Raw genomic sequence first — 19,826 nt, 5'->3', positions numbered from 1 at the left:
CATTTCAATTGGTTTTCTTTTCTTTCACTCTCTATTTGTGTGCAGCCTGGTGGCTTTAGGTGAGGCCATTTATTGTTCTGAACGTTATTACCCTTTGCATCCAGGGCCCAGCCCCTTTGATACGGTGGTCACCACTTTCGTTACCATGAACTGTAGGGTAGCTGACTCTGCAAAGGAAATCTATGCCTTGGAAGAGCATTTTGAAAAGACATTGATTCAGAGCTTCAGAGTGAATGACTATTTGTATGTTTAGTTAATTCTAAATAAATGTTTGAAAGACCTTGCTTAATTTGGGAAGGGAGGAAGAAACATATTGGATGTTATAAATGGTCTCAATCCAAATTCTTAGCTTGGCATTTTCACATTTGAATGTTTTATTTACATCTGTTCAAAATTGGGATACCTTTCAAGGATAATTTTATTATAGGGAGATTGATGACAGCTCTTACAATCTAAAACACAAAAGTATGGGATTAGAAAAGGAAGATAGCAATCATTGTCACATGTCAGATTGGATATCAGCCTCACTTGGCAAAGAGGGAGGATGATGAGTGGTATTTTAAAACAAAAGCTCCTGCTGGTGAGATTTGGGGGTGGCGGGGAGAGACTGACTACATTGGGGCACGAGGGAACTTTCTGCAGTGATGGACATTATCTGTACCGTGATGGGGGTGGGGGGAGCAGTTTCACAGGTATATACATGATCAAAACTCCTCAAACTGTATGCTTAAAACGTGTGCATTTTATTTCATGTAAATTGTAACTCAGTAAAGTGGATGTTTTTCTCCAAGTCCTGTCTGGTTTAGAATTAGGCAGCATTTCTTCTCTTTTCCAATAGCAAAATTAAGGTCTAGAGAAGTAAAATGACGTGTCCTGAGCGGTTTGTCCAGAACAAAGCGAAGGATACAGGCCCACTTCCAGAGCCCGCTTAAAGTATTTTGCCTCCTTACCAATTGTTCCGATTGCGTGTGTACAGAGTAAAATGAACTTCTCCATCCACTTCCCTTCAGTGAGCCTGGACCCATTTATATACTTGGCTGTGGGCTGTACTCAGGAGCCTATCCTTAGGATTGACACTTGTCTCTCCACCACTGGGAACAGTGGCCCAGTGGTTCTGAAGGCTGAGGCCGACCTGTGCTGTGTTCCGTATATGTTTGTGATAAGCCACGCTGTGCTCCCGGTTTACTCGAGCAGACTACCGAGTTACGTGGCTTTTATTATTAGCAAGAGTTCCGAGAACTAATTTGTCTTTAAGGAATCCCTCAGGATCTTATTATAAAAAATGACATAGGCTGTAGAAAACCATTTATAGAAAGCACGTATGAATGGTAGTGAAAAAATAAAGAAGAAGGTAACAGTGACCTAGGTTCTACTACTTAGGAATATACTGTTCACATTTAAGAGACCACCCTTTTACATGCCTCTTTGTTGACAGTGTAACCTGTATCCTAATCAACAACATGATGCTGTAAAGTTCTTTCCATTATCTCAGCCAAGTTCCCGGCTGTTGATGGCCATTCAGATCGCCCCCAGTTTCTCATCGTTGTGCAATGCTGTGCCCAACAACCTTGACCACGTTTCCTTTCCTGTCTGTCTCGTCCCCTCGCAAATACGTTCCTCGAGGCAGAATGTTAGTAGCTGTATTTGCGGTGATTTGAAATGTTCTAAGGTGGCGGGGGGGGGGGTGGTGTGTGATATATCAAGTGTCGATAGTTTCACGGCCTTTGTCCTCCTTTTACCAAATGTCATTTTTCTCCCCTTTTCGTTCCGGCTCTTTCTGCAGTTGCAGTACCACGCGGGCCTGGCGTCCGGCCTTTTGAACCAGCAGTCGTTGAAACGTTCTGCTAACCAGATGGGGGTATCCGCCAAGCGCAGACCAAAGGCCCAGCCCACCACGCTCGTCCTGCCGCCTCAGTGAGTAAGGGGTTTGCGAAAGCTCTTCCGTCTTGGGTGAGCTCTACTTGGTGCTTGGTTTTGGCCCACGGAAAGTCATTTTTGTGAGACCGTTCCTTCTTTTGAAAAAGGGCTCCGCTGAGATTAGAAACCGAGCACGCGGGTAACATATCTTGTATAGATCTCAAGTGAAGCAGTTGTGACACCGTTCGTAAATGACATATTTGGTGCGTGGTTCTTTTCTTCCCCCCACCTGGGATTGTAAGATACCTTACAGCCTTTTATTTATTTCTCCGTCACGTTCCCAAAGTTGGCAGAGCCGTAAGTACGGCTGACGAGACAGCTGAGGAGCACGTTTTGAGAAAGCTGGAGGCCACCTAGAAATCTGGGAGAGCTGGGATCAGAGTCGTGCCGGGCTCACTTGCCCTTTTTTAAGCGAGTAAAATACGACCCCTTCTTTTTCCTAGTAGGAGAGATAAGAGAGACTGTAAGGTCGAGAACACGTTCAGCCTTCACACAGGTGTCCACCCACATCGGGCCGCGTGGCCACCACGTCCGGGATCCCTTGAGGGCTCCTCCCCGGGTTCCCAGTCGGTGCCCTACCCAAGTTTAACACTGTTCTACCTTCTTTGAACGGTTACTTTTACCTGTTCTTGAACTTTGTATAAATGGAGTCACACGACACATAATCTTTTGTTATCATCTCTTTTTCACTCCACACAGTGTCTGTTGGATTCATCCAGGTTGTTTGTTCTTTTTTGTTGCTCTCTCGAATATGCCACGGGTGATTCATCCATTTCCCGGTTGGGTTGTTTTGTGCCAGAAGCCCTAGTGGATGAAGGCCAGGCTCACCCAATGTGGAATCAGAAATGCAAACACACCAGGGGCTCCTGGGTAGCTCGTTGGTTGAGCGTCTGACTCTTGATTTCGGCTCAAGTCATGATCTCGCTGTTCATGGGCTCGAGCCCTGCATCAGGCTCTGTGTTGAGCCTGGAACCTGCTTAAGATTCTCTCTCTTTCCCTCTGCCCCTCTCCCCCTCATGCTTACACTCTCTCTGTAAAAAAAAAAAAGAAGGAAAGAAAGAAAGAAACGTCAACACACCAGTCTTTGCTGATAGCTTTTCTGTGAGCGCACACACTCCCCATAGAGAGGCGGTACTCCCAAATGGCTTGGCTTGGACTCTAGACACATTCCCTAGCCTGTCCTGCCCTCCTGTTGTACCCTCTTTTGGTTACATCCTCAGTTACAAACTACACTTGACACCTTGAACAATGCGGGGGTTATGTTACAGGCACAAAGAGCTGTATATAACTTTTGGCTCCCCCAAAGCTTAACCACTGATAGCCTGATACCGACCGGAAGCCTACAGATGACATAAACAGTCGATGAACACTGATTGTATATGTTAAATGTATTATATAGCCTCACAATAAAATAAGCTAGAGGAAAGAAATGTTATTAAGAAAATCATAGGGAAGAGAAAATACGTTCACAGTACCGTATTGGAGAAAAAGCCGCGTGTAAGCGGACTCAGGCACTTCCAACCCGGATTGTTCAAGGCTCAACCATACTTTTTAAAATTTCCAGCCCTGAGCAGTGTTTCCGGGTAAGACTCGGTTGTTTGCCTTTACACAAGATCTCTTTTCTTTTCTTTTGGAGGAGCGAATATTTATCATACCTACTATCTGCCAGGCCCTGTCCTAGGCTGTGGGGACCCAGTCATGAGCAACACAGATGTGGTCCCACCTTCCTGAAGCTTTTTGTTTGCTGGGGGGAAAAGGCCAAACCAAACAAAAAGCACCCCTAAACAAAGTAACAAGCTCATATAATAATTTCTGGTTAAGATTGGTGCTTAGAAAAGACGATGTAGGGTGGTAAGGGGTGGGAGCGGGGGGAGACTGCTTAGATCAGGAGGTGGGGGGGGGGGTCTGAGAAGGCCTCTCCGAGGAGGAGACATTTGGTGCAGAAAGGCCAGTGGAGAACTGGGAGGTCACTGGGGATGCCTCTGGGGGTCTTGTCCCTCGCCGGTGGACACTCACACCACCCCTTCTAGGATTTTAGGGTTTTCGTCACAATTTAATGTTTGCTTCCAGGATAAGATGAACGGGACCAACCATGCACAGCTGCGTGTTCCTCAGAGACTTTCAGGGATGCCAGACCGAGAGTTTTTTCCTCTTTGGCAGAAAGCTTCTTTTTTTAATTTTATTTATTTATTTTTTAACGTTTGTTTATTTTTGAGACAGAGAGAGACAGAGCATGAAGCGGCGGGGCGGGGGGGGGGGGGGGGCGGGGGTCAAAGAGAGAGGGAGACACAGAATCTGAAGCAGGCTCCAGGCTCTGAGCTGTCAGCACAGAGCCCGACGTGGGGGTTGAACCCACAGACCGTGAGATCATGACCTGAGCCGAAGTCGGGCGCTCAACCGACTGAGCCACTCAGGCGCCCTGGCAGAAAGGTTCTTAAGGAACATTATCTGTTGTTTCTTGTATGTTGATTTGGTGATTCTGCCAATCTCCAACTTTCAGTCCTCTGTAGTCTAATGGGCCTTGTAACTTGTCATTTTCCCCACATGGATTGTCTACTGAGGCAAGATGTTTGGCGAGAAGTGAAAGACTTTCTAATGGTCCCATAAGACTGGAGCCAAAAAGTGTTTGTTGCCGACTCTCTCTTGACAAAAGTCAGCTCTTAACCCATCTGTTCGCCATTTGTTAATTTGCATCGGCTTGAAACCTGTTTACAGGTGACGTGCTATTATGAGGACACTTAGAAACTATTTTCAGCACCGAGGCAATCAACAGACTCTGTTCTCATGCCAAAAAAAAAAAAAAAAAAAAAAGGTGTTCACAACTGTCATTATAAATTTATAATAAATCACTCAAAATACTTCGTTTCAAAGAGAAGAGTGGTTACTGTGTCCTAAGAATACAACGTTGGAATGATTTCCTATACTTAGTAGCCTGTTTCCTGTGAAAATTGACTGCCGCCTTTTCACATCATTGAGCTTTTGGGGCTCATGTTATCCTGGATCCCTTCAGAGACCTGTCCAGTAGGCAGGATCTATATCTAAAGGACATTCAGTGCCTTTTTATTGAGCGCCTACTATGTGCTTACTGTGTTAGAGTCAGGAATAGAAATACCAATAAGACATAGCTGCTGGACTAATTGAATTAGAAAATATTTTAAAATGAAAACATAGGCCACTAGTAATATATATATAGAAACCAAAGATTACAAAAAAAGGAAAACATGACAGTACTGTCACCCTGAGAAAGTTATTGTTAAGGTTTTGATGGATATTATTCTCGACTTCTATGCATATATAATTTTTAAAAACAAGAAACAACCTCCAAAAAGGGTTGTATTGTAATGTCCCGTATCACATCTCCACACTTACTGAGCGTAGCTGTTAGACATTAGTGTGATTTTGCGGAACATAAAATTTGCATATTAATCATACACGTTATGGTTGTATTGGGAAGAACACTACTGATTATAACATTTTTTTTTTTTTTTTTGTTATAAGCACGACATGACCATAAACTGACTTTGTCATTAGGGAAATCCCTTATAAAACAACACCCAAATCTTCCAGGGCTGGCTGCATTAGCTAGCTATCGCTGTGTAACAAATCACCCCAAAACGTGTTAGTCTGACAGCAGTAAACATAATCTCTCACGTGTTCTGTGGATCAGGAGTCTGAGAACGGCGGACTGGGTGGTCCTGGCTCAGTCTCTCATAAGATTGCAGTCAGATGTAGGCAGGGATGCAGTCATCTGGAGGTTGGACTGAGGTTTGAAGGTCTTGTCCACGGTGGCTCCCTCACGTGGCAGGCACGTTGGTGCCGGCTGTCGACAAGAGACCTCAGTCGCCCTCCACGGGACGCTTGAGTACCCTCATGACTGCAGGTGACTTGTCCCCGAATAGGCCATCTAAGAGAACGAGAGCCAGGAGGACTTTATCCTTTTTATGACCCAGCCTCAAAGGCACAGCATCCATTCCGCCCCATTCTGTTGGTTAGGAATGAATTTCTAAGTCTCATGTCCGAGGGGAGGGGACGAGGCTTTCCCTTTTGAAGGAAGGAGTGGAAAGAATCTGAGGACGTTATTTTAAAACAAAACACACCTCAGTCGCCAATGGAGAGAATCCTTGCACAGAGGGAGGAATGGCTGAGCCCACAGGAAGCCCCGTTCACTTATTTACTCAGCAAATATTTTCTCAGGGCCTATATGCGTTTAGTTCTCTGCACTGTGCTGGGGATTTGGAGATGAGGAAGATAGAATTTTGGCTTTCAGGAAGCTCTGAGCAGAAAGAGAGGAACAAACAAGTAGCAGGGAATCCTGGTAACGTGTGCCAAGTCCCGAGGATACGACCCCAAAGTGCTCGAGAAGGCCACAGGCAGGGTGCTGAGATTGACTCACGCTTCGGGGGGGGCCCGGCCAGACTTCACTGAATTTCTCCACTGCCGGGTGTAAAGGATGGAGGCTGAACTTTATTAAGGGAGCTCGATGCTTTCTCGCACAGGCTTACGGGATTCTAAGGAAAGGTTTTATGTGTCAGCAGCGGAGGGCCAGTGCTGGGCTCCAGACCCCTCCTCCTCTGGAGCTCTGTTGGTGCGGTGACCGATGGGTTTCTGCATTGGCTTGCGTCGGCATCTGGATGGCAGTAAGGCTACACAAGGCCACGGGCTCGGCCTAAGTGTGCCGAGACCACAGGCACGGCAAGAACGCGGGAGGTTTGTACGGCGTGTTTGTTTTTGAAATGCGGTTGGCTTGAACAGTAGCAGTCTTTGAAGACTCAGTGTCCCCTGAGTTCCCGGAGGATTAGCGATTCGTGAGATTAATGATTCGTCTTTTTCTTCTCCTCCAAAGAAGCTGGGTGGAAGACAAAGATGTCGTTCCGTTCCGTGATGAAAGCTCTTTTGTCACGTGTCAGCGGATGAAGCGACCTCCCTCCTGTGACTCCCGAGTGCTCACGTCAAGTCTCTTGCAGAAGGGGCATTGGCGTTGCCAGAAAGGAGCCGTGTCCCCTGTTCCTGGGCAAACTCGATCGGGCTTTTGACCCTTTGTAGGATCGAGATCAGCTGGAGAGCGGCTGTCTTACTCGACTGATCTGCAAGTTGCACGTGGAGATAGCTGCGTGTGTCAGATGGAAGCGTGTTTGTGCTCGCTCGGTAGTGTCAGCGCCCTGACACGTTGTCCCGTGTGCTCTTGTGCTAACACGGGATGTTGGTTTTAATCCATAAACCAGGCTGAATGGCCCGTGGCGCCTGGCATCGGCCTGAACACATGCTGGCTCTCAGGGCAGCGAGGCAAAAGAACACTTACGTGTTCTTATTTTGCACACCTAGATCTCATTTCGATTTGAGGGAAAAATCGTTTTACAGACATGTTATTTTTAAAAATACTACCTCCCATCCCCCGGAAGTCGTGGGGACAGGCAGTTTCTTTTGTGCCTTTTTGTGCCTTTCCTGGAAAGGTCCTGACTGCCAAATTTTTTAAGGGCACTTTGGGGGCGCCTGGGTGGCTCAGTCGGTTAAGCGTCTGACTCTTGATTTCAGCTCAGGTCATGATCTCACAGTTCGTGGGATCGAGTCCCGTGTTGGGCTCCACACTGAGCGTGGAGCCTGCTTGGGACTCTCCTTCTCCCTCTCTCTGTCCCTTCCTGCTCTCAAAATAAGTCATAAATAAACTTAAAAAGATAAAATAAATTAAGGGCACCTTCCCTTTCACAGGCTACCTTTTCTCTAGTCACTTGGGATACGCGGTCCATGCTGCCAACCGGCAACAGCCCTTCCTCTTGTCCAGTGTGTCCACCCTCCCAGCTACTCCGAGCCATGTGTCCCCTGGTCTCCTTTCTCTCCCACGTGTCAGGATTCCCCTTTCTCCTAGTTTATTTCCAGCAGTGTGCAAACACGCTCACCCAGACCCGCCTCCCGTAGGAAGACCTGGCTCATGATCCCGCGTCTGCCAGCTCCCACCCCCACTCTCTCCTCGTGACAGCGCGACTTCTCGAAACAGTTGACTGTGGTTCTCTCCAGCTCCGCGACCAGGCCAGCACTGTTCTGATTTCTATCGCCGTACCCTAGTCTTGCCTTTTCTAGAACTCCACATAAATGGAGTCATGCAGAACATAGTATTCTCTTTCCAGTTTCTTTTGCTCAACGTGATGGTTTGGAGACTCATTTATGTTGTATGTGTCCGTGGTTTGTTCCGTTTCATCGCCGAGTGGTGTTCCTTGGTGTTCTTTGGAGTCTGCTGGCACCATTTCCTCCACGTTTTGCATCTGTTTCGATATCACCTCATACCTTTCAGAGTGCCGGGAGCCTTGCTGCTCCGGTTCGTGGATGACCTACCCCGGGTTTGAGTAACAAAAACAGCACGCAGGGACAAGTGTTGCTGGAAAGAAATGCCACCAATTCAGGAGGTAGCAGGGATAATGACTCGGCACATACACCTAGGGGTTCCAGTGTTTGAACAACAGATTGCCTTCGGTAGGGCCACTAATTTGGCTGTGGGAGTTTAACTGACGGAGGCTCATTTTTCCGCCACTACCTTGCACGCTAATTCCCAGGAAGATCATCGACTTGAAATTACACACGGTGCTTGTACAGATGATTGGACTCTTTCCAAGATGTGTGGTAAATGCTGCTTCTGTTCTTGAAAGGCAGAGGCTCATGTTGTCTTTTGCTTAACGTGAAACCAACAGGAATCGCAGAGAGCAAAGCAGTGGCATAAATCTGTCCTTGGCGATGGTGATGAATGAGGGCGGGAGCCTCTCGTGGTCATTGGTGTTTCAACCGAGCAAGGCCAATATCTGCCAGGACGAAGTGCACTACACCCGGGGCCTCTTCCTGTAGCTTCCTGGCCATTACATCGTTATCTTTCCTGTTGCCGATTTTCAAGACTTTTTTTTTTTTTTTTTTTTTTTTTTTAACGTGTTGTTCCCCTCAGCCACACAGATATGAAACTCCAGGTTTCTGAGGTTGCTCTGCCATTCCAAAAACCTTGATGCAGATGTTTGAGTAGCAACTGTGGACGTGCCTCCTTGCAGGGACCTAATTTGCTTCTTGACTACTTGAGCTTTTGTTTTGCCTCATGAGGATCTTGGTATTTTCGTCGAGGGCAGAATTTCGTAATATGTCGATAAGTTTATATTAAATTCTTCCACTTAGATGATGATGGGAGCCCTTGAACGAGAATATTTCGCATCCCTCTTTATTGGAGTTTCGTTTGCCTCCGAGCAGACCAACGGTGAATAAACCATGAACGAGGAGCACACTGGTTCATTGCCGTGAGCTTTAGAAATGCAGAGTGTTGTGTCTTGAATCCCTTTCTCCTGGGATGCTTATTCCACAGGTCGACTCTTCCTGAGTTTGGGCTGGTGAGCCGAGCAGGTGTCCTGCCTGTACCGAGTGTCCCCGAAAAGGAATAGAGAACTTGGCGGCTGTGAGTTTCCTGAGTTTTGGAAAAGTCATCAAAACTCGAGGAGGAACTCACTAAATCCTTCTTTCCCCTACCGGCAAGTATTAAGTAACAATATTCATTAAATACCACTGAGAGGCTGTGTAATAAAGAAATAATCCCAGGCCTTGGTGGCTGTAACTCTCCAGAAGAGTTGAAATTGAGAATATAATTAAAGATTAAAACATTGTTTGCATTCTAGAACATGGAGAAATCTTTGTCTCCATTGCGGGACCATATTAATAAGGGAGAGATCAGATTCCAATAACCAGCAGTGCACAGGCTCATTTATTCGCACCAGCCGCGCGTCAGCTGTCTGACTCAGGGCTGCTGTTGTCTTTTCCCTACAAGGCTGGCGCCGTGTCCCAGAAACGGTGAGAGACACTGGCCCCTTCGCAAAAAGCGTATCCACATCTCTTTGGGGTCCCGAGTTTGGATAGCAACGTGCACACGGCAAGAGTTACCTGTGTGTACGGATCTTCACTTCTTTAATTCGTCATCTCCCCCCGTTTTGTGAACAACATTATCTTCGGTCTGTTAGTTTCAGCCAGTTTTCTGTCCGAAGGTGAGAAGGTTGGTAGAGACAGGCGCGCCTGCCTCTTGCAGGGGTTCGTAATGGGGACCGGGAGAGCGGGGAGAGCACCGTGACGTGTCAGGCCATCTTGACGGTGACGGAAGGACTCCCTCGGTGTCCAGAGCTCCACGGAGCCAGCCTGCGCTCCCGGCCCCCTGAGTGGGAGCCGGGGTTGGGGGGGGGCCGGGGCCTCGCGCGGCTGCCTTGTAAGAGTCTCCCCTCGTGAGCTCTATTTCACTTGCTCCCCCTGCTGTTTTGTGGCTCTTCACAGTTGTTCGGTTTCCGTCTGCCTCGAAATAGAATCAGAAGGCGTTCTGAGGCCCAGGGTGCAGACTTGTCTTCCCGGACGTCCGGTCCGCCCTCCTGCCTCGCTCTCCTTGCTCTCCAGGGTGTCTCGTGTGGGGGCTCGGAGGAGACACAACGCGCTCAGTAAAAGTTCTTGCAAAGTCCTTTCTCCTGTGTTTATGTGCCCGTGTGATTGGCAGGTAGAGAAGGGAAGGGTCTCTGCCTCTCTCTCTCTCTCTTTCTCTCTCTCTCTCTCTCTCTGTCTCTCTCTCTCTCTCTGTCTCTCTCTCTCTCTCCCGGCCTGTCACTGGGACAAGAAAAATGTGGTCCACTGACTGGGCAGGAAGAAACCCTCAACTCCTCACTGCTGTGATGCTCGGCTCTGGAGCTCTTCCCGTGGCATTTGCCACTGTCCACAGTATGTTTTGGTTGGGCTGGAAACTCCTTGGGAACCAGGGCTCCCTGCGTCTCCCGTCCAGCCTCGACTGGCTGAACAGACAAGTACCACAGGCTGGTTCCCCTCTGTGTGACCCCCCCACCCCCTCCGCCGCTGGGCGATAAGGTTGAGAACACCTTTTGACGAGATGCTTACTGCCCATGGCTATTAGTAAATCAGAAATGTGAGCGTTGGGTATTTAAATGGCCGGGAACCAGGTACCACTTGGACCGACAGAAATGCCCGCGGTGGCGGGGACTTCGAGGTGTGGGTGTGGCCCTGCTGAGTGAGGATGGCTAGGACTGGATCTGAGGCTCGGGCGGCAAGCAGGGCCCGGAAGCTGGGCCGAGGCCTTGCAGCGGGTTCCTGCAGGGAGCCGCGGGCCCTGGGGGCTCATGAGCAGGGGCCCGTGTATGGAAAGTGGTATATTAGGGCGATTAATCAAGTAGCAGAATGCAGATAAATAAGGTAGTCCTTTGTAGCTGTTTAAAAGATAATTGGTTCATGTTACTTATCTTTTATCCCCTCTCTTTGGGCAGGAGAAAAATCTCTGGGAGAAATCAACGAGGAATCCCTCATAAATATTAATGCAAAAATCTGTCTATGGAGAATAAATATAGGGACATTTTGTTTTAAATGCTCTATGTCGTTGTGCTTCATTAGCATAGATGTCATAGAAGCTCCTTTTCTCCCCTTGAGAGACCGTATTTAGTTCTGCTAATAGCCGCCCGCTGAAATCTGTGGTGTGTCGCTGATTGTCATCCTTTCGATGGACAGAATGGCTTTGCCCTCCTGCTTCAGCCAGAGGGTTTCCATCCTCAGAAGTGCTGGCCCATGGCAGGAAGCCAGGAGGAAGTCCAGGATCATGTCTTACTAGCTGGAACCTCCGTCTGGACCTTTGCTTCGTGCTGTCTGGCCACCTACTGTGTCTGTGTGCGTGTACCCGTGCGTGTGCGTGCATGTGTGTTTATACTTGTCACTCTGTAACCATTGCCCAGGCATTTTCTACAGGCTAGGTGTTTGCTTGATCAGGCTGGAACTCTAAAGGTGCAGAGTTCCTGCTGTATGCAGACAGACGAGACACAGAATGAGCTCCGTTAGGAGCATGTTAAGTTGGAGGAGCTCTAAGTCTTTTTTATTAAAAAATTTTTTTAATGTTTATTTCTGAGACAGAGAGAGACAGAGCATGAGCAGGGGAGGGGCAGAGGGAGAGGGAGACACAGAATCAGAAGCAGGCTCCAGGCTCTGAGCTGTCAGCACAGAGCCTGACGTGGAGCTTGAACCCACGCACCATGAGATCATGACCTGAGCCGAAGTCGGACGCTCAACCGATTGAGCCACCCAGGTGCTCCTAAGGAGGAGCTCTAAGTCTTGAGTGAAAGGATATGACGGACTCATGTTGAGATCCCCGTCTTCCCCCTTCTCAACAGTACGTGTGTCAGAGTGGGGGGGGGGTGGGGGGGAATATGATAAAAATTAGCTACTAACTGTTGAAACTGGGGATGAGAACGTAATACTGTTGATGAGCTCATCATACTGTTTTATCTACTTTTAAGTGTATCTGAATATTTTCACAATAAAGTGTTTTTAACATATGAGTCTGGAACTTACATTGTTGTTGAAGAAATGGTTTTGGTGATCAGCATTGTAGGGGTGGTAGGGAAAATGCCAGAGTGGATAGAATCCCCGGTGGGGGGGGTGGTGGGGAGGGTTCTGAAGGGAGACCAGAGGAGGGCCAGCAAAGGAGGAGTCAGCCCTCCCGCCCAGCCCTTCCCCTCTTGGTGGCCCTGCAGCCTCTTACTGTCTGGTTCTGGTCCTGGCCTCACTCTCAGCTGTTCTGACCTGTGTTTGTCCCAGACCTGTTGTGACACAGCCTGGAATTTCAGTCCCAGTGTCTTCCCTAGATACTGAATCAAAGAGAAATCGCGTAAAATAGACAACTATAGTAAAGAACTTGGCCATTAGGCACCAAGTCAAATGTGGCAGCCTGCAGAATCGTTTTAAAAATTATATTTTGTTGTACGGGTGCCCGGGTGGCTCAGTCAATTAAGCGTCCGACTTCAGCTCAGGTCATGAACTCACAGTTCATGAGTTCGAACCCCATGTCGATCTGTGTGCTAACAACGCTGAGCGTGGATCCCTCTTCGAGTTCTGTGTCTCCCTCACTCTGCCCCTCCCCTGCTCACACACACTGTCTCTCTCTCGTCTCTCAAAAGTAAACATTAAAAAAAATTTTTTTTAATTATATTTCGCTGTATCTGCTAATTGTGTTTCTCCTTTACAAGGTGATTTTATCCAGGAAGACAGCTGTCTGGTGTGGTTATGACATCACTCTGGCCATTACTGGTGAAGGAAGGGAAGAAATGGGTGGTCGTATCATACAGCTCATCCGATAGAAGCTGGATCTTTTTTTTTTTTTTCCTCTTCGCACTATTTAAAATCTATTTTTGCATAACAAAGAGCCAAAGTTTCAGGATTGTTAGTCACCATTTCGCACTCTGCCTTTCTATCTAATGCTGTTTGCAACTGAAACTGCTCCCCTGCCCCCCCCCCCCCAACGTCTTTCTGTTCTTTCTTAATGGAGAGTCATTTCAGTGGTCTTTTGATGTGTGTGTCTTTTTCTTTCTGTCACTCTGCCCTGAGGCTATTAGTAACCCGTAGATTTTGGCCCAGAAAGTCCCTATTTAGGGTTGAGAGTGATCAAGAAGCAGTAGCCAGTTTCTCTGTTCACCTTTGCTGAAAACCATTCCATAAGCTCTAACGAGAACAGTGACCCCAGTCACATGAGAGCAGGAGAGAGTGGGAAATGGCTCCGTCTCTTAGCTTGAGACTCTTAGGGCAGGGTGGATTTTGATCTGGTTATACTAGTCGCTCTGATAGTCCTCATTCAGGCTTTTTAAGTAAGAAAACGTGAAAAAAACCTGTTTTCAGAGACACCGTCTCCCCAAGCTTGCTTAGTGTGTCATTGCCTTTCTGTTCGGAAGCAATCTCTCAACCTCGATTAAGCTCTGAGCTCAGGGCCTGCTCGTCCTTGGGGTGAGCTGTCAAGGTCAGTTCTCACTCTGGGGACATTCTGCCAGCGGGGTGGTGCAGGCACACCGGGGGGATGTTGCAGGCTTGGTTCTAGACCACCGCCATAAGGGTAGATATTGTAATAAAGCGAATCAAATGAAAACTCTGGTTTCCCAGCTCATATAAAAATTGTGCTTACGCTCTACTGTAGTGGTTTTTTAAAAATTTTTGTTATGTTCATTTATTTTTGAGAGAGAGAAACTGAGTGTGAGTTGGGGAGGGTCATAGAGAAGAGGGAGACACAGAATCGGAAGCAGGCTCCAGGCTCTGATACGTCAGCACAGAGCCCGATGCGGGACTCGAACTCACGAGCCTCGAGATCATGAGCTGAGCCGAAGTCGGATGCTTAACGGACTGAGCCACCCAGGCGACCCTACACTATACCGTAGTTCTATTAAGTGTGCAGTAGCATTACGTCTGCGAACAATGCATATACCTCAATTAGAAAATATTAGCATTGCTAAAGAATGCTAGTCATTATCTGAGTTTTCAGTGAGTTGCAGCCACTGATTACAGATCACGATGGCAATATAACATTAATGAAAAAGTTTGAAATAGTGCGAGAGGTACCGACATGTGGTACAGAGACTTGAAGTCAGCGAATGCTGTTGGACAGGTGGTGCCGATAAACTTGCTCAATGCAGGGTCGCCACAAACCTTTGATTGGGAAAGAATGCAGTAGAGTGCAGTAGAACGAGGTGTGTCTGTGGCGGACCAGGTGGGCTCCCAAGCAGAAGGACCAGCCAGCCAGATGTGGGGACCCAGCCCTTGTCAGAGATGAGGGAGCCTGTCGAGCAGTGTCGCCCAGCCCTGGCTGCACGTTAGAATCACATGGGGGGCTCTTTGCAAGGAGAGGCCCCATTACGGACATTCAGAAACAGTTCCCAGGAAGATTCCTGTTTGCATCTGAGATTCAGAACCGCTGCTGCGGGCGGGTCGTAGGGGGCACTCCAGGGATGGAGGTGTCTGGGAAAACTGCCGTCGGGACATCTCTAGGAGGAGGGAGTAACCATTATGGGGAGACTCGGCCAACCTTGTGCTTATGGCCTTAACTCCACACGTGGGAACCTGCTGGAACTTAAAAGTCAAAAGAAGGCGGATCCTAATTTGATTGCTGCCTCATCAGCTCCCAGATGTATCCAGGGTTGCCAGAACATTCCCCTGACCAGTTGTAGCTTGTGACCCTTGGGTCCACAGAAAAGACAGTCTGACTTTTTTTCCTTTGGGTAGATTTTTTATTTTATATTGTGGTTTGGTCCCTCTAGTTAAATTAGTATCTCTAACTAAGCATGTTGCATTGTCATTAAAGACGCTTTTAGATGTATTTATGTCAATCAGAACTATACAATTCAGTTCATTGCAAATCTGATGCGATTTTTTTGTCTTCACAGCTTTATTTTTTAAAAAATTTTTTTAAAAATTATTTTTCTTTATTTTTGAGAGGCAGAGAGAGACAGGGCATGTGTGGGGGAGGGGCAGAGAGAGAGGGAGACACAGAATCCGAAGCAGGTTCCAGGCTCTGAGCTGTCAGCACAGAGCCCTACTCAGGGCTCAAACCCATGAACTGTGAGATCATGACCTGAGCCGAAGTCGACGCTCCACTGACTGAGCCACCCAGGCGCCCCCTCACAGCTTTATTTTTTAAGAGCTTTCTTGCACCTGTCTAAAGTCTATAAAATTTGACATATGTATATACCTGTGAAATCATTGCCTTACTTACCGTTATCAAGATAACGAACGTATTCATCACCCCAGAGGTCTCCTCGTGCCCCTCTATAATTCTGCTCACCCCACACCTCCACCCCACCCCGGTAACCACTGGGCTGCTTTTTGTCATTATGGATTAGTTTACATTTTCTAGAAGCTTATAGAAATGGAATCGCACAGTAGATACTTTTTAAAATGTGCCTTTTTTACTCAGCATAATTATTTTGAGATTCATCTGTATTGTTGCACGTATCAGTAGACCATTTCTTTTTACTGCTGTATTTCATTCCACTGGATGGATACGACCACACTTTGTTTATCCATTCAGCTGTTGCTGGCTATTTGGGTTGTTTTTCGTTTTTTACTACTGCTAATAAATAATTCACGTACAAATCTTTGTATGGACGTACGCTTTCATTTCTGCTGGGTGAACACTTAGGAATACAGTATCTAGGCCACGTGGCAGGTGTATGTTTAACACTAAGAAATTGCCAAATTGTTTTTCCAAGTGATTAGAGTTCTAGTTGCCCTGTGTCCTCGCCAACACTTGGTATGGTCAGTCTTTGTAATGTTAGACATGCTGATAGGAACGTAGTGGCTGTGTGGCTGTAATGACTAATGACGTCGAGCATCTTTTCACATGCTTAGTTACCATCTGTGTAACTTCTTTGGTGAAGTGCGGAAAAGAAGTTGAGGCCTACTACATGAGAAAGTACTTTTGAGAAAGTTACTTTGATTTTCTGGTAGTGGTTCCTGTCTTCCAACCACCAGAGTCTAGACTTCTGCTGTCCTTTACCTTTCATTGGTGTTTATTTGCAGTCTGCTCTGCCTTTTATTTTTAATCTATTTATTTATTTGTTCGTTTATTAAATGTTTATTTGGGGGAGACAGAGAGCACGAGTGGAGAAGGGGCAAAGAGAGAGGGAGACGTAGATTTGGAAGCAGACTCTGAGCCTGTCAGCACAGAACCTGATGCGGGGCTCGAACCCATGAACCTTGAGATGATGACCTGAGCCGACGTCAGATGCTTAACTGACTGAGCTTAACCAGCTGAACCACCCAGGCGCCCCTTACTTATTTTTAAAATCCAACAAATAAAACCTCTTGTCTGTAATGGTAGGTACTGGATATTCAGAGATGACTAAACCTTCCTTTAAGGAACCTGGCGTGTCCTGGAGAGAGAAGACAAGTCAAGAGGCCATTAGGATCTGAAAGAAGGACGTGAAATTGACCCTAAGGAGCCAGGAAGGGCTCCCCGGAGGACGTGGACTTGGAAACGTTGAGATTCCTCATAAAGGGACTTAAACAGAGCAGCCGATGACAGGCCCGCTGCCCAGTATCCCCTAAAAGGAGATGAAAGGAAGGGACGGGGCAAGACGCTGTGGAAGTAGAAGTGGGAACTGCTGAGTGAGCCGCCCGCGCCCTCACTCCCCTGCCCGGCTCTCCTGGAGCCCACCACCGAGAGGGGTGAGCAGATGCCCATCCCGCCGCTCTCAGCAGGCTTGCTGGGGCCCAGGCTGCTGCTTATCCCACAGCGTCCTATCGATGCCATCTGCTGTGGGTGCCGGGATGTACCTGGGCGATCGGGGCATTGCTGCGGAAGTGGTCCTGAAATGCAGCCCCTTCTCTGGCCCTCCTTCGAAGGCAGATGTCTATTCTCCCCTACCCCTCTCGTCTTCATCCCTGGAAACCTTGGGTTTTTCTTTTTTTTTAAATGTTTATTTATTTTAGAGAGAGAGAGAATGAACAAGTGGTGGGGGCAGAGAGAGAGAGAGAGCAAGAGGGAGACACAGAATCTGAAGCAGGCTTCAGGCTCTGAGCCGTCAGCAGAGAGCCTGATGTGGGGCTCGAACCCACGAACCAGGAGATCATGACCTGAGCTAAAGTCAGACGCTCAGCCGACTGAGCCACCCAGGCGCCCCTGGAAACCTTGTTTTTAACTGTGTAGTAACCACAACGAGAGGCTTCACCAGGCTGGAGTCTCAGATCAAACCCCGGTCTTTAATCCTGGTGGACACATGAAAACAGGGCAGGAGAGCCTTTTGGGATTCCCCCATGTGCCCTGCCCTGTGCCTTCGTGAGCCAAAGCTCCTGATGCCCCTCCACCTCTCTTACTCTGCTGCACCTGGGGCCCGGGCAGAGGCACTCCTGCATAGATCTCTCTGAATTCTTCCAAAATGCTCATGACTCCAAGGACTTTCTCCCCCTGCAGCTGCCCCAACTCCCCACACAAGGGGTTAGACTTACTGGGGCTTAATGTCCTCAGAGGAGAAACTTGGGGTCCTTAGCTACAGATTCAGTAACTGTTCCCTTCACCACCCCCAGCCTACTCACTGCAGCCTGGAGGGTTTCCCAGGGTCCCGTTCTGCCTACACACCTGCTCCTATACTCCCTCTCAGCGCCCCACAGAAAATATCCCCGTGACGGCCGCTCACAGTCTTCGGCAAAGTTTCACTTCACCTTTGTCATATCATTAAGCCAGCCTAAGTCCCAAACACAACAATAGCTCTAGAAAGATGTTATTTTCGTATCCGATGTATAACAAAATAGATACAGACTTTTTTTTTGGGGGGGGGGTGGGCCTGGATACCTTGGAAAACATAAAATAAAATAACTGAGATAAGGAAACAAAAGCCTCCAAATTCCTTTCCTTCTCTTCACCAGAAATCCCATCTCTTCTTTTTTTTAATTTTTTTTTTTCCAACGTTTATTTATTTTTGGGACAGAGAGAGACAGAGCACGAACGGGGGAGGGGCAGAGAGAGAGGGAGACACAGAATCGGAAACAGGCTCCAGGCTCTGAGCCATCAGCCCAGAGCCCGACGCGGGGCTCGAACTCACGGACCGCGAGATCGTGACCTGGCTGAAGTCGGACGCTTAACCGACTGCGCCACCCAGGCGCCCCCCATCTCTTCTTGTTCACTAGAATGCACCCTCCCTCCTCCCCCCCCCCGCCCCCAACCCCCATGGTGTGGCATGCTCCGAACTTGACTTCACACGTCCGATGGGGGAACTAGGCTCAGTTCTTACAAATAACTTCCCCTCTCCCCATTTCTTGGTGCTTTATTTTCTAACAAAGCGTACTTATAATTTAAAGGTCTCCTAAGACCAATTAATTCAATGCGGTTCATCCAGCAGACATTTAGACAGTGTATGGCATTGTGCTCCCCGCTGAGGAACCTCTGATAATGTTGAGGGACATGCCTAGAGTGTCATGAAAGCCCAGAGCTGGAAGGGCCAGGAGGCAGCTACTCCTCTGCCCTCATTTCACGGTGGAGGAAGCTTCACTTTGGGTCGTGAAGTGTTTTTCTCAAGGAAGTCACAGAGATTGATTAGCAGAGCCAGGACCCGAACCTCTTGACTGTTTTCCTGCTGATACTCTACCACTGCCCCCTGCTCTGGGTGGGTAGGAGTGATAGACAAGCACGAGAGAAAGAGAGAGGGAGGAAAACAATCAGGATATTAAAAAATTGTGTCTTTTTTTTTAAAGTTGGTGTTTCTGGGTGGAACCGTAGAATCGCCACCCCTGTCTTGCTTTTCTGAGATTTCCCCAAGTGGGATACTTCGCTGATTCCTCCTTGAGTCTTGCTTTTGAACCTGCCAGAAGCCACCTGGCCCGTTTGCTTCTGGTTCTGCAGGTGGAAGGGGATGGTTTCAGCATTTGTGCGTTAAAAATTCCAGCTTTCTGCTCCAGCGCGCCTCCCGGCCCTGGAGCTCTGCCCCTGTTAGCACTGCTTTTTGGCAGAAAAGCAATACTTTGTCAGCCAGTAGGAAGGGAGATTTCTGTTCTACAAATGAGCCCAGATTTATAGACTCCCGAGTTCAAAGAAATGAGTTGAGAGATCACCAACCAAAGCCGACTGCACAGCGAGGGAGGAAACACCACAGGGCTGGTTCCTAACTGGACGCCCGGACGGAAGGCACTCGTGTAGCTGTCCATCCGTCCTCCGAGAGGTACGGGCCCTCTCCACGACGGCGCCGCACCTCAGACCTCGTGCAGTCTCCCACCTGGAAATAGCAGCACTGGGGGTCGGACCTTGGTGCTGGGACTCCAGAACCCACGCCTCTGAGCCGTACGAGGCTGAGTTGTGCCTTGTATTCACCCCTGACGTAGGTCGGGGTTTCTGGACACAGATGCTGAGATGGAACTGGAGGTGCAGTATATTTAGTGGGGATCAACACTTGTGGAAGGAAGGAGGAGGGAAGCAGCTTGGACTGGGGTGGCTGCCCGCTGGGATGCAGGCCCGACAGAGCCTTGGCCACCCAGGAGGCGAGAGCCTTCCGGCCTTTTCCCTCTGGGCCCTCGACGGTCCGAGCGCTCACCACTGCCCACGAGGCTGTTTACCCTCTGACTTGGCGCCACTCGTTCTCCCCCCCCACGAGGTCGGGCCTTCTGCACCG

The 19,826-nt window shown here is 48.3% G+C and overlaps 1 protein-coding gene across 5 annotated transcripts in view; it reads left to right on the top strand.

The window, feature by feature from the left end:
* Nucleotides 1–19,826, top strand: part of MED27 (mediator complex subunit 27) — a 237,582-nt gene that overhangs the window by 63,867 nt on the left and 153,889 nt on the right. For all 5 annotated transcript variants that reach the window (XM_045468941.1, XM_045468944.1, XM_045468942.1 and 2 more), the window contains exon 3: nt 1,784–1,914. In XM_045468941.1, the coding sequence (XP_045324897.1) occupies nt 1,784–1,914 (131 nt within the window). The remainder of the gene's footprint in view (nt 1–1,783; nt 1,915–19,826) is intronic.

This window comes from Leopardus geoffroyi, chromosome D4, assembly GCF_018350155.1.
Source record: "Leopardus geoffroyi isolate Oge1 chromosome D4, O.geoffroyi_Oge1_pat1.0, whole genome shotgun sequence".
NCBI lineage: Eukaryota > Metazoa > Chordata > Mammalia > Carnivora > Felidae > Leopardus > Leopardus geoffroyi.
The sequence above is the reverse complement of the archived record's forward strand: the minus strand, read 5'-3'. Positions and strand labels throughout refer to the sequence as shown.